Source organism: Bubalus bubalis, chromosome 15 (assembly GCF_019923935.1).
Source record: "Bubalus bubalis isolate 160015118507 breed Murrah chromosome 15, NDDB_SH_1, whole genome shotgun sequence".
NCBI lineage: Eukaryota > Metazoa > Chordata > Mammalia > Artiodactyla > Bovidae > Bubalus > Bubalus bubalis.
The window spans coordinates 60,178,318-60,190,538 of NC_059171.1; the positions used below are offsets into that span (position 1 = coordinate 60,178,318).

General features: G+C 43.5%; 1 protein-coding gene across 1 annotated transcript; it reads right to left on the bottom strand.

The window, feature by feature from the left end:
• Positions 1-427: 427 nt before the first annotated feature.
• Positions 428-5,990, bottom strand: MRPL15 (mitochondrial ribosomal protein L15). Its single transcript, XM_006076975.4, has 5 exons — positions 5,816-5,990; positions 5,121-5,275; positions 4,428-4,593; positions 2,137-2,260; positions 428-1,703 (listed from the first exon to the last, which is right to left on the bottom strand). Exons 1-5 carry the CDS (start codon positions 5,924-5,926, stop codon positions 1,366-1,368), a joined length of 894 nt encoding a protein of 297 aa, XP_006077037.1. The 5' UTR covers positions 5,927-5,990; the 3' UTR covers positions 428-1,365.
• Positions 5,991-12,221: the final 6,231 nt, after the last annotated feature.

The following is a 12,221-nucleotide window of genomic DNA, read 5'->3' on the forward strand; positions in this document are numbered from 1 at the left end:
AAGATGCACCTCTCTCTAGGACTGGGGGAAGCAAGGGACTGAGAGACCAGTCGACGCTACAGTGATTGCCACTCTTCACTTCAGAGAACGAGAAACCTGATCTCATTCAAGCCACTGAGACCCGGGGCTCCAATCAGTGGAGCCAAATCTAATCCCAGCACTGCCAACTCTTGTCACCGGGTGTCCTGGAAATAAAAGCGTGTTTTAAAATTGTTGCCTATCTTCTGAAATTCACAGGTGACTATCAGAAAAGGTAATCCTAGTACTGATTCTTGTGAGTTCTGGATACTATGAAATGGCTTAATAACAAACCAAACTAAATAATCCTGCATAAACTGAAATATCCTCTTGGCACATAAATTACTTCATCAATTGAATATTATACCAGCAATATCTGAGGTAGATAAATTGACAAAATAATGCACTGTTTAGGTTTTTAAAAAAATTTTTAATAAAATAAACAGCAATCATTTTAATTCCACTATAGAAGAATTATCAGGAATTATTCAAGATTTAATTGCATCAGGATAAATTAAGCTTCCACGTGGTTTAGATACAACAGATCTTTGCAAAGCTAAAAAAGCTTACTGACTGCTAAACCTTTTACATTAACAGTTTAATTTTCATGTTACCAACTGTTCTTATAGCTTATATAATCACTGACCATTTTCTTCAAAATCATTTAAAACGACTGCAAAACAAAGGTTTCCAAAGTCTAGGAAATAAGTAAAATTATATCAACTGGAACATTTACCTTCTTCAAAGAAAAAAAATGTTAATGGCTTGATCATTTTCGACAGCTTTGCCAGAGTTGAGAAAAATGAATTCACTTGGAATTTTCATTTCAATCTTGCCAGCAAACACTGCAATACTTAGAAACTATTCACCAGCCTTACACTCCCATCCAACATCTTCATCAGTCTGGGTTGAAGGCTTGCTGTCTCGACTCTGGGTAAGAGGTTCCTCAGGGCTAACCAAGAGGCACACCAGCTCATCAGCAGCCCTCAGACCCCCACTGACAGGACAACAAAGCAAGCCCAGCCCATCTGCATTCTTTCTGATTTGCAACAATAAGACAAGACCTGAATGGGAAGAAGATGGAAAACTCAAGGGGAAATGGTCTAAGAGCCGCCTACTCCCTCGGGCAGCGTGCCAGCGAGCTCTGTTGCTGAGACACACACAGATCCACATCTTCCGCGCAGTCCTTGCTTACTGTATTTTTAATTTTGATTAAAAAAAAAAAAAAAAAGGCGTGATTACACAGAAAACATCATCCTCTGCAGAAACACAAACTGAGCCGACGCAGTGGGAAACATGTGTCAGCACCCCTTCCAGTGCCCTACCACTGGCTCCCCTGGACGGAGCTCAGGAGCTGTAGTACTCAAGCAGCTTCTCATCCGTAGGTTTCAGAATCTTCTTGTCTGCCATGTTCACCACCCATCCGGGAGCCAGACCAAAGAAAATCTGCCGTGGATCCTTCCGAGAAGTGAGCATTTTGAAGAGTTCGTCTTTAGTGATGTCGGGTAAAATATAGCCATACTTCTTGGCGAGCTCCAGTCTCGCTTCGGGAAATCTGGCAGGATCCGCCAGATAGCCTCGATTTCTCGCATCAGTGTAGTAGGGGACTAGTGCCTCGGGGGGGAGCATCCGCTTGGGAATGGGTTGTCCACGGAGAAAGAATGGGATGGGTTTGCACAGAATTTCTAAAAAACATTTTTAATAAAAAGAGAGATGCAAATACTGGCGATATATATACTAGTTTTCTCTTAATGATATTCTTTTAATTTATTAAAGTATTTCCAAGATGAGAGCTTAATTCCAAAAACTTTTTATTTTTTTCTTAACTTAGTAGACTTAAGTAAACAAATGGAAACACTTGATCTTCAAAAGTTTGCATCTTGAAGGTCAAAGTCACTCCTGGGTTACCAACAATTAGTGAATTTCTAAACATAGGGTATTTAAGCTCCAGATTTTTTTTTTCTAAAAAATTTTATGACATACTAGCTGAGGTGTATCAGAAGACGGAGCCTCACCAGCCACACCACTAGCAGAAATTCCCAAAACAGGAACCGAGGTGTCTGAACAAGTCAAGCCCTGGTGAGGCAGTCGACTCAAGCCCCGAGAGGACAAGCTTACCCAGGCTTCGCGGGTCGTAGAAGGCGGTCGTGACGACACCCCCATTCTTCTCGATGGCGGCGATGGCCAGCTCAGAAGCCAGCTGAACTTCGATGTTAACTTTTGCCTTAAAGGTGTCAGCACCCTGTCATCCGTCAAAACAAAAGTGTGAGGAGATGGCTGGGCTGCCAGCAAACTAATCACGAGGGCCTTCTCCCTGCCCTGTTTTCTCCTCCGGAGTGCCTCCAGCCCAGCAGCTGCTCCTACTTTAACACCTCTGCTTAGAGGTCCTATCAACCACCACCAAATCGTTCCTCATTTCTTTAGGCCACTCTATTTTCTTAGTTTTCATTCCCTAAGAGCAGGGATGATAAGACTTCCATTTTACATATTCAGCAGGCACCATCGTAAGTACCCATTCCCAACACCTCCTTAACAGGCGATTGTTTAGCCCTCAAAACAACTCTAAACCAATAGAATTACTGCGACACCAATGCCATAGATGGTGGCACAGAGAGCCTGGGCAACTTGCCCAAGAACATAAAGCAAGGGAGCCTAGTCCCAGTGGCTGTGTTCCTAACCACAACATTATGTCATGTGATATAGACAGAAACTTACTTTCCTGACCCACAAGTAAGCAAGAGGCCAAGAGATGGTTAAAGAGGGGAACAAGCATGCTGGAGCCAACGGAAGAACAAAATAGCTGAGCTCTGGAGGGCACCAGCCCTCTTGAGCGAAAGAGGCAGAGACCACAGAAGAAAAATAATTCTGAACTTTTTCAAGTCCTGTCTTTGGTCACTTTCATTAGGCCTAATTTCAAAACAGATTCTGACAAAAATAAAAAGATGGTGGCACTACCATTCTTTTTGCAGTGGTAAAATTTTTTCTGCTATTTTCGTGTGGTTGAAACAAGGTGGTTCCCAGTTTCAAAATATTCCATCAATTCTAAGACACATTTCTCCCTTCCCTGATACTGGTAGGCATTTTTACAATCATTGAGACCTTTGACTCAATAAAACAAGGTCTTGCCACGTTACCTGACATTTCTCATTACTATTTCACAGACTGTTTAACCATTTCCCTGTCTCTGGGCACTAGTGTTAGTTCCAGCATTTTCAGTGCTGTAAGATGCCTATTTAGTATTTCTTTATATCAATTAAGTTTCTTTTATCTTGTTTTACCTTAGGACACATGTTCCTAAGTTGGTGATTTTATGCTGAAAAGATCAAAACCATCTTATTACCTAATATTGACTGAAAATCTGAAATCCAGAAAAGGGCAACTGGTTTACAAAGCTGTAAATGATGAATAACTGTACATACTCAACCAATAGATTTCAGAATGATTTCTGCTAGTTTAACAGACATATGTCCAAAGCTGTTAGGATGTGCAGTTTAAGGTCTCATGAGGTCATGGGTTTTTCCGTATGTTACTTTATAACCGTGTTCCTTGATATGCCTAAAGTAGAATACCGAGGCTTAATCCTGTATTTGGTATTCTCTCTTCAAATCATTTATTTGGAAAACTTTTATCGCCAAGTTTACTTTTTCAAAGATCTGAAAGGTTTTCCCATAAACTATGCTTCCCTCTAGTGGACACTAAGTTAGTCACTTACACAGCGATCAACTGTATTATTGACACGGAAGAAAAAGGGGGTGGGGGGGGCATTAGTTGATTAGCAATGTACAGGTTCATTTGCCTATAAAACTCCTGGCCAACTCCTCTAAATAGAAAACCTCTTCCCTACAATCAGAACTGACTGGATTTCATTCATCCCTTTCTTCCATAAATACCGAGTGACTATCACAAGCAAGTTGAAAATACAGCAATGAGTCAAAGCACCTGTACTCAAAAAAAACTGACATTACAGTGAGGAAGACAATGAAAAATGCCTGCTTGGTAATAAATATCAGGTGTTCATATATTCAAAGAAAAACCCTTTTGGGCACAATAAGGCAGACCGTCAGATACGAGAGTGCTCCTTTATAAAGAACATCTCCATAATAAAAATAATTTAAGCCTCAAATAATTTGGAAGGAAAAAAAAAAAAGTTAAAAAGATCCTCCTACTAGGATGACATCTGAACAGAGAAACAAACAGAGTGAGGGAGCAAGCTGAATGGATACACAGGAACAAAACTCAGGACAAGGGAACAGTGGCTTTCTAAAACCACAACTGAATATAACACAATCAACCACTACATAATGGTTACAACTTGAAAGAGATAAAAATAAAGGAGGCATAGCGTTGATTATATGGAAATCAGAAACAGTCATCTACGAAACTCCCAAAAAAATTTAATTCAGACTTACCTCCTCTACCAACTGGACTCCATAGTCCCTTTTAGATGGCTGGATGGTAACACCTCGCCCGTTGACCAGCTGGGTTAAGTCAATAGGTTGTGTGGGATCGACACGGCCCAGGTCAATCAGGTACTGCAGCCTGTTGAGACTCAAAGGCTGATACTGGCGTCTGAAGCTACAAAAAAAGCAACAACAGATGGAAAACTCAGCCAGACTTATCCTCCTGTAAGACCTCCAGATGAACACAGAGCTCTGTCCCGTGCTTTCCTGCATCAATTTAGTTGGTTTAAAATAAAACTCCTACATTTACTTTGCTCATTTATACAAATAAATATGTGAAAAATTTAACATACTATCTGAATTATGCATTACTGGATCTCGAAGTAAGAGCAGTTACCATTTACTGGGTGATGACAGTGGGCCAGAGTTTTAAACATAAAATCATTCTAAACCTCCAGAGCATGCATCATTACCTCCATTCTGCAGGTCTGGGTGTAACCTCTGGCTTTTTTCCTCTACTAAGTCAGGCTAAACTTCATTACCAAAAATGGTTCAAAGGAAGGGTAGCAAAAGTTTGCTAATTTAAAGAAGTGGATTTAAATTTCTACCAAGCTATCATTTGGTGATTCTCAAAATCACAAATTTTTACACTAAGAAGCAAAGCAAAGCAAAAAAATAAAACCACAAACAAAGCAAACTTACCTGTGTCCTTCATTAAAGCCGTATTTTGGGATTCGAAGGTAAAATGGAGTCTGGCCTCCTTCAAAGCCCAGCCGGGGCCGGGTTCCTCTCTGCCGTTCTCCTTTGTGGCCCCTGCCACACTTCCTACCTCTTCTCTGACCTCTTCGTCGTCTTTCCTGGAAGGAGAGAAGAATGTTTTATGAGCTGCAGATGCACTTTTTAAAGTATATTTCACCTCTGCGCTGTCTGTTGGTAAGGCCCTCATTCATCCTTCCAGCCAGCAAAGGGCCAAACCCACTACGTGCCAGGCACTATTCGAACTGCTCTGAGGTCAACACACCAAATTATAAAGAAAACTTTTTTCTTACTTGGCGAAAGCAACGAGTTGATTTTTAAGGTGACAGTATACCCATAACAGCTTTTCTAGCTGTGTTCAGTGACTTGCAGAACGTAAAGTATCTTTCCCCTTAAGATACAGGTATAATGGAAAAGCACTTCATGCTAACCCAATATTGAATGAAACAACCATCTGCACCTCCTGCGACCTCGCTCCCCGCCCAGATTAACCCGATTACTCCTCTAAACCCGAACCTGAGAGCTGGGACTACCGGGGCAGGCTTCCCGCATCACTCAAGTGCAGGGGCTCACAGGCCCCTCGTTCCCACAACGTCTCTAGACCCGCGACCCCAGGACTCCCGCGCCATCCCCAGCCTTACCGGTTTCCTGGAGCCCGGGTTCGGCCTCAGGTTAGCCAGGCTCACACGAGGCAGGGCCCGAAGCAGGTCCAGAGCCCAAGGCCCTGCTGCGCCCCGCACCCGGCCGGCCATAACCCGCTTGCAGGAGACGCCGCAAGGGCGCCTGGCATCCACACCCACGTGATCTCGGGCGCTGCTTTACGGCCGCGGCCCCGCCCCCGTCGTGCAGCAGGCGCGCAGCGCCGCAGGCCTCGGGGCACGCCAGGAGCAGGTCTTCATCCAGGCGGCGGCGGGTACGCTAGGCTACCTTCTCCGAGCTGAGCTGGCTTTGTATTTAGTTCCATGGGGATGGGACCGTATTTTGAGAGATCGTGCCTTGCTCTTGGCTTGGAATGTGCTGCGTTTTCTTTCGCCGCACAAACACGCGTTGAAACGCTGCGCGTTGTAGGACTTGGTGTCAACTGTGTGTTCTGAGCTGTCTCACAGTCTGGTGCTTAGAGAGGCAGGGTCTTCTCCGAGCGCCACGTGGAGCCCCGAATAGCATACTCGGAGCTGAAGTTCCGGTTTGGAGCTGGGAGCTGGGCTGATTATACGCCCTGTCAACTGAAAAATTGCACAACACAGAGCTGTGAGTTATTTGGGGCAAAATGAGAGCTATAGCCTAGAAGACAGCCACTCAGCTCTGAGAAACAGTTCCGAAGAGGTGGGGGGAAGGTCGGCTTATATGTTATTTTAGTGGAGTCAAGAGTCACTGGAAAAGACCCTGATGCTGGGAAAGATTGACGGCAGGAGAAGGGGACGACAGAGGATGAGATGGTTGGATGGCATCACCGACTGGATGGACAGGAGTTTGAGCAAGCTCCAGGAGTTGGTGATGAACAGAGAAGCCTGGCGTGCAAAGTTGGACACGTCTGAGCAATTGAAATGAGTGGAGTCAAGCACATTTTGCAGAGGCTCCTGCTAGTAAGGAGGAGAAGGTGTCCCCTTTAATGATTTCACTGCTTTTCTAGACACAAGGAAAGTCTAGAATTTGGGCTTGTAAAGTCTGAAAATATCTGAATATATGAAGGCCTGTTCTGTCAGTTTTTCCCAGAACACAGATGCCTCACTCCTGATCTCAGACCTGAACGCTGAGGTGAGGGGGGTGTTGAAAGACAGGGGCTGCAGTGGCTCCTGACTTCATCCTTGTAGAGGCAGATAGTGAGTGCCTTTCAGTTGGCACCCTGAGATATGAGAATAATACCCAGAGTTGAGCTATTACCAATGGCTGGCTGGCACCAACCTGTGCTTGCTGACTCCACTTGCTGTTAATGAAGGAGTCACCCTGGCTTGATTCACTAACTAAACAACCCCTTGTTGGTTAGATGTTATTTCCTTTGACAGACTTGGCAAGGCTGGTAGTTTAACCAAATTCTAATAAGCTACCAGCCTAACCAAATTCTAATAGTAAGCAGCCAGGATTCATACACTGCCTCTTATACTATGTAAGTAGTATTTTTTTAATAGTATAAAGTTGAATATCTGCAGCCCAAAGTACATTATTTTCACTCAGAAATATCAGCTTCCTTATTTTTGTCTTAAGTGAGTGTGATACAGACCATGCCCTTCCTACTGGTGATCACAAGTAGTGAAGGTGGAAATAAAATTTTGGAGGGCAGCTATTTCTATGTTTAGCTAAACCTTTTTGAAGTTATTTTAAATCAAGTGTAAAAAACAAAAGCAGATTCCCTGGCAGTTCAGTGGTTAAGATTCTGAGCTTTCACTGCTGGGCCTGGGGTTCCAGCTTTGGTCAGGGAACTCGGATCCCACAAGTTGCTTGTGTCGGGGCAAAAAAGAAAAAAACTACAGAAAAAATTGCATTCATTCCTTTATTTGAGCAATATTTGAGCAAGCTACTGAACTTGTTACAAAAATATGGACGAAGTAAAAGTTTTGTTCCCAGATTATTTGAAGGTAAGCTAAGGGAGATCTTCCAAAAATGAGTACTTTTGAAAAGTTAAAAAGAGCCTTTTGTAAAGCTAATAGCACAAATACTTTCAAGAGGGAGCTGCTGCTGCTGCTGCAAAGTCACTTCAGTCGTGTCCGACTCTGTGCGACCCCATAGACGGCAGACCACCAGGCTCCCCCATCCCTGGGATTCTCCAGGCAAGAATACTGGAGTGGGTTGCCATTGCCTTCTCCAATGCATGAAAGTGAAAAGTGAAAGTGAAGTCGCTTAGTCGTGTCCGACTCTTAGCGACCTCATGGACTGCAGCCTACCAGGCTCCTCCGTCCATGGGATTTTCCAGGCAAGAGTACTGGAGTGCGGTGCCATTGTCTTCTCCGTCAAGAGGGAGCGGACATATGTATACCTGTAGCTGATTCATGTTGATATGTGGCAGAAGAAAACAAAATTCTGTAAAGCAATTATCCTTCAATTGAAAAAAAAAAATACAAATATGTGAGTTCCGTAAAACAGTGTGATGATACATGACCAGACTCTATTTAGAAATATAAAAAGAAATACTGTGAAAAAATAAAAGCTAGTTTCTGACCTTAAGGCTTCTCAGTTCAATATATTTCTTCATCTTTCTGTTATAAATTTCATAATTCTGGGAAGAAAATTGCAAAATATGTTGCAAAATATGTCCTAATCTTCAGAAAGAAACACAATTTTCCCCCTTATCTAGAAAAATCATAGTTTTCACTAAGTAATGAGCTTCTGGGTGAGTGTTCATTCCAATATTGTTTTTTATCATCAAAAAATTTTCTATTAAATAAATGAGATACAGGAAACATAAAACAGTGTGCTGCACTTCTGGGAAGTAGATGCTTTTTGTTGTATAGGTTATGTAATGTTATTGGTGGACATCGGTTAATAATAGTACAAGTAATAATTGTGGTTAGCTGTAGACTCCAATTTATCCCATAGCAACATGTTGACCAAGCATATAAAAGTGAAAATTTGATGAGTCTCACCTATGTTTTAAGAATGTAAAATTAAGGGTGTGTGGTGAATAAGTCATAAGTCATTGATCTTTATGTCTATAGAAGTTTTACATCATCATCATCATTGCAGGATAATGTTTATTAACCACCCACATGCTTGGGGTGTTGTGCTAGCCCCTGTTTAAATCACATTAAGGAGACCTTGTAATAAGAAAACACCTCAGCAACTATTTAAGTTCATCCTGACTCCAGCCCTGGTTAATAGTGACCACTGAGTCATATAAAAGAATGAAGTGGGACTTCCCTGGCAGTCTGGTGGTTAAGACTCCATGCTCCCACTTCAGGGAGTACAGGTTTAATTCATGGTGGGAGAAATAAGATCCCACATGACGATCATTAAAAATTAAAACAGCATTAAATATGGATTTTGGGGGAGGGGGATAAATTTGACAAAATATTAGGCCAATGGGGCTTCCCTGGTAGCTCAGTTGGTAAAGAATCTGTCTGCAATGCAGGATACCCCAGTTCAATTCCTGGGTCAGGAAGATCCCCTGGAGAAGGGAGTGGGCTACACACTCCAGTATTCTTGTGCTTTCATTGTGGCTCAGCTGGTAAAGAATCCGCCTGCAATGTGGGAGACCTGGGTTCGATCCTAGGTCTAGGGTTGGGAAGATCCCCTAGAGAAGGGAATGGCTGCCCACTCCAGTATTCTGGCCTGGAGAATTCCATGGACTGTATAGTCTATGGGGTTGCAAAGAGTTGGACACGACTGAGCAACTTTCACGCTATTCAGGTCTATATGATGAAAAGTGTAAAACATTACTGACAGAAATCCAACATTACCAAAATTAATATCTATCAGTTCTTAGAAGTTTCAGTTGTCAGATTTCCTCAAATTGGTCTGTAGACTCATGAGCCTCTTAATGAAAATCCCAAAAGCCACACACACCCCCCTTTTTTTTTAATCAGCATCAATTTAAGGGTTTTTGAGAACCCACAAAATTTTCAGCACTCAGATTCAGGACAAGAATGATTGAAAAAACAACAAAAAAAACATATGTATAAGACCTTCAACTTTCAGCATTCTGGCTATCATGTGAGTAATGTGAAGTTTTTTGTTTTTTGGTTTTTTTAAAGATCTTTCCTCACTATCTTCTTTACCCTGGACTCCCTAAGGACTGTAAAAAACAAAACTGGGGCTCCGTAACAACCTAGAAGCCTGGGATGTGGGGGGAAGGTGGGAGGGATGTTCAAGTAGGAGGGGACATGGGTAAACCTATGGTTGATTCATGTTGATGTTTGGTAGAAACCAATGCAATACTGTAAAGCAATTGTCCTTCAGTTTAAAAAAAAAAAAAACATGACATAACTTCAACTGAGTAAATTAAAAACTAATGGCTTTATGCAACCATTTATGAATTGGGCAGCATCCCATATGGCAAGTAGAAAGGAGGTCTGAGGAGCTGCACAGACAGAGGACTTTTAGAGGTAGAAAGAAGATGGGAACAAGAGTTCAGTTCAGTCGCTCAGTCGTGTCCGACTCTTTGTGACCCCATGGACTGCAGCATGCCAGGCTTCCCTGTCCATCACCAACTCCCAGAGGTTGCTCAAAGTCATGTCTATCCAGTCAGTGCTTCCTCCAACCATCTCATTCTCTATCATCCCCTTCTCCTGCCTTCAATCTTGCCCAGCATCAGGGTCTTTTCCAATGAGTCGGCCCTTCACATCAGATGGCCAAAGTATTGGAGTTTCAGCTTCACCATCAGTCCTTCCAATGAATATTCAGGATTGATTTCCTTTAGCATTGACTGGTTGGATCTCCTTGCAGTTCAAGGGACTCTCAAGAGTCTTCTCCAACACCACAGTTCAAAAGCATCAGTTCTTCAGCACTCAGCTTTCACATCCATACATGACTATTGGAAAAACCATAGCTTTGACTAGACAGACCTTTGTCAGCAAAGTAATGTCTCTGCTTTTTAATATGCTATCTAGGTTGGTCATAGTTTTTCTTCCAAGGAGCAAGTGTCTTTTAATTTCATGGCTGCAGTTACCATCTGTTGTGATTTTTGGAGCCCCCAAAAATAAAGTCTGCCACTGTTTCCGTTGTTTCCCCATCTATTTGCCATGGAGTGATGGGACTGGATGCCATCTTAGTATTTTGAATGTTGAGTTTTAAGCCAGTCTTTTCACTCTCCTCTTTCACTTTCATCAAGAGGGAGCAGATTAACTCATTTTGGGGGGGAGATGGAAGGGATCCTATCAGGCTCTCTAACACCCTCATGCCCACCAGGAAATTCCAGACTGATTCTGACATCTTGCCAGAGACTGAAACAGACAAGTTGAGGTAGTGAGTTTCAGTTTGGTGATGATGCGGGCTTGGCACAAAGGGCTTGGCTCCATTTGGGGCTGGTTGTTACTCTTTTGACAGATTGTATATATCCTTTAGGGCTTCCCAGATGGCTCGGGAATCTGCCTGCAATACGGGACACACGACTTCATTCTTTGGGTCAGGAAGACCCAGACCTCCTTAGAGGAGGAAACGAGCAACCCACTCCAGTATTCTTCCCTGGAGAATCCCACGGATAGAGGTGCCTGGCGGGTGTCAGTCCATGGGGCCGACTTAGCATCTAGACAACAATATAGCTTTAAATCTCTCCACTAGATGAAGACAATGTCATTTGCCGTCTGGTTCTACAAGAATGAAGTCAACAGTCCCTGACCTTCAATACCCCCTGAAAGGAGTTCAGGGTGGAGATCAAGAATGAGGCATCCAGGGACTTACCTGGTGGCTCAGACAGTAAAGAAGGAGGCATCTGTGTTCCAGGAGAAAACGCAAAGAATGAACTGAAAGTTGCAGAGAGGGAGCTGTCAGAACTCAGCTAAAGAAAGGCCTTCAGACAGTAGATACTTCCAGGTGAAAATTTTTATGAACCCAAACTGGTATCTTCCCATCTTCAGAAAAGCACCAAAACCGTATTTTCTCCTGACTACCAGCAACCTACAGAAATGCTGCTTGACCATCTGAACACTTGGACCAAAATCGTATAGATGCTGACCTCGCCCACGCCCCCCATTCCAGAGATGCTCCTCAGCGCTCAGAGGCTGTGTCCCAGGGTACAGTCCTCAGTGAGCTCCCAAACAAAACAGAACCATAGCTCACAAGTTGTGGCTTTTCACCAGAGGTCAGTCGTAACCTTCCGAAGGTCAGGGCATTCTAACTTTTAAGTGCGCCCATCTCTGCTCCTCCCAGACCCCACCATGTAGTAGATAGGCATTGGGCCCCCTCCCGTGGTCGGGTGCCTAAATCAGTATTAACTCCACATCCGCCCACCGGTGAACCGTGGAAACCCGGTGACAACCGTTTCCCTCTCCAGCTGCAGTTTAGAGGAGGAGGGGAGCGGCCCCTACAAGAAACGCCGCCAAAGCTGCCCCAAGTCCCCACCTTCGTAGGGCAGAGACCGAATGCCCGGGGTCGTCAGTGACCGCGCGCCCCGGCCCA

Coding starts and splice junctions, on each gene's coding strand:
- MRPL15 (XM_006076975.4), bottom strand. CDS start 5,926: ATGGCCGGCCGGGTGCGGGGCGCAGCAGGGCCTTGGGCTCTGGACCTG. Junction 4,594..5,120: donor GGCTTTAATGAAGGACACAG/GTAAGTTTGCTT, acceptor CTTTTTTTGTAG/CTTCAGACGCCAGTATCAGC. Junction 2,261..4,427: donor GAGTCCAGTTGGTAGAGGAG/GTAAGTCTGAAT, acceptor GACGGATGACAG/GGTGCTGACACCTTTAAGGC.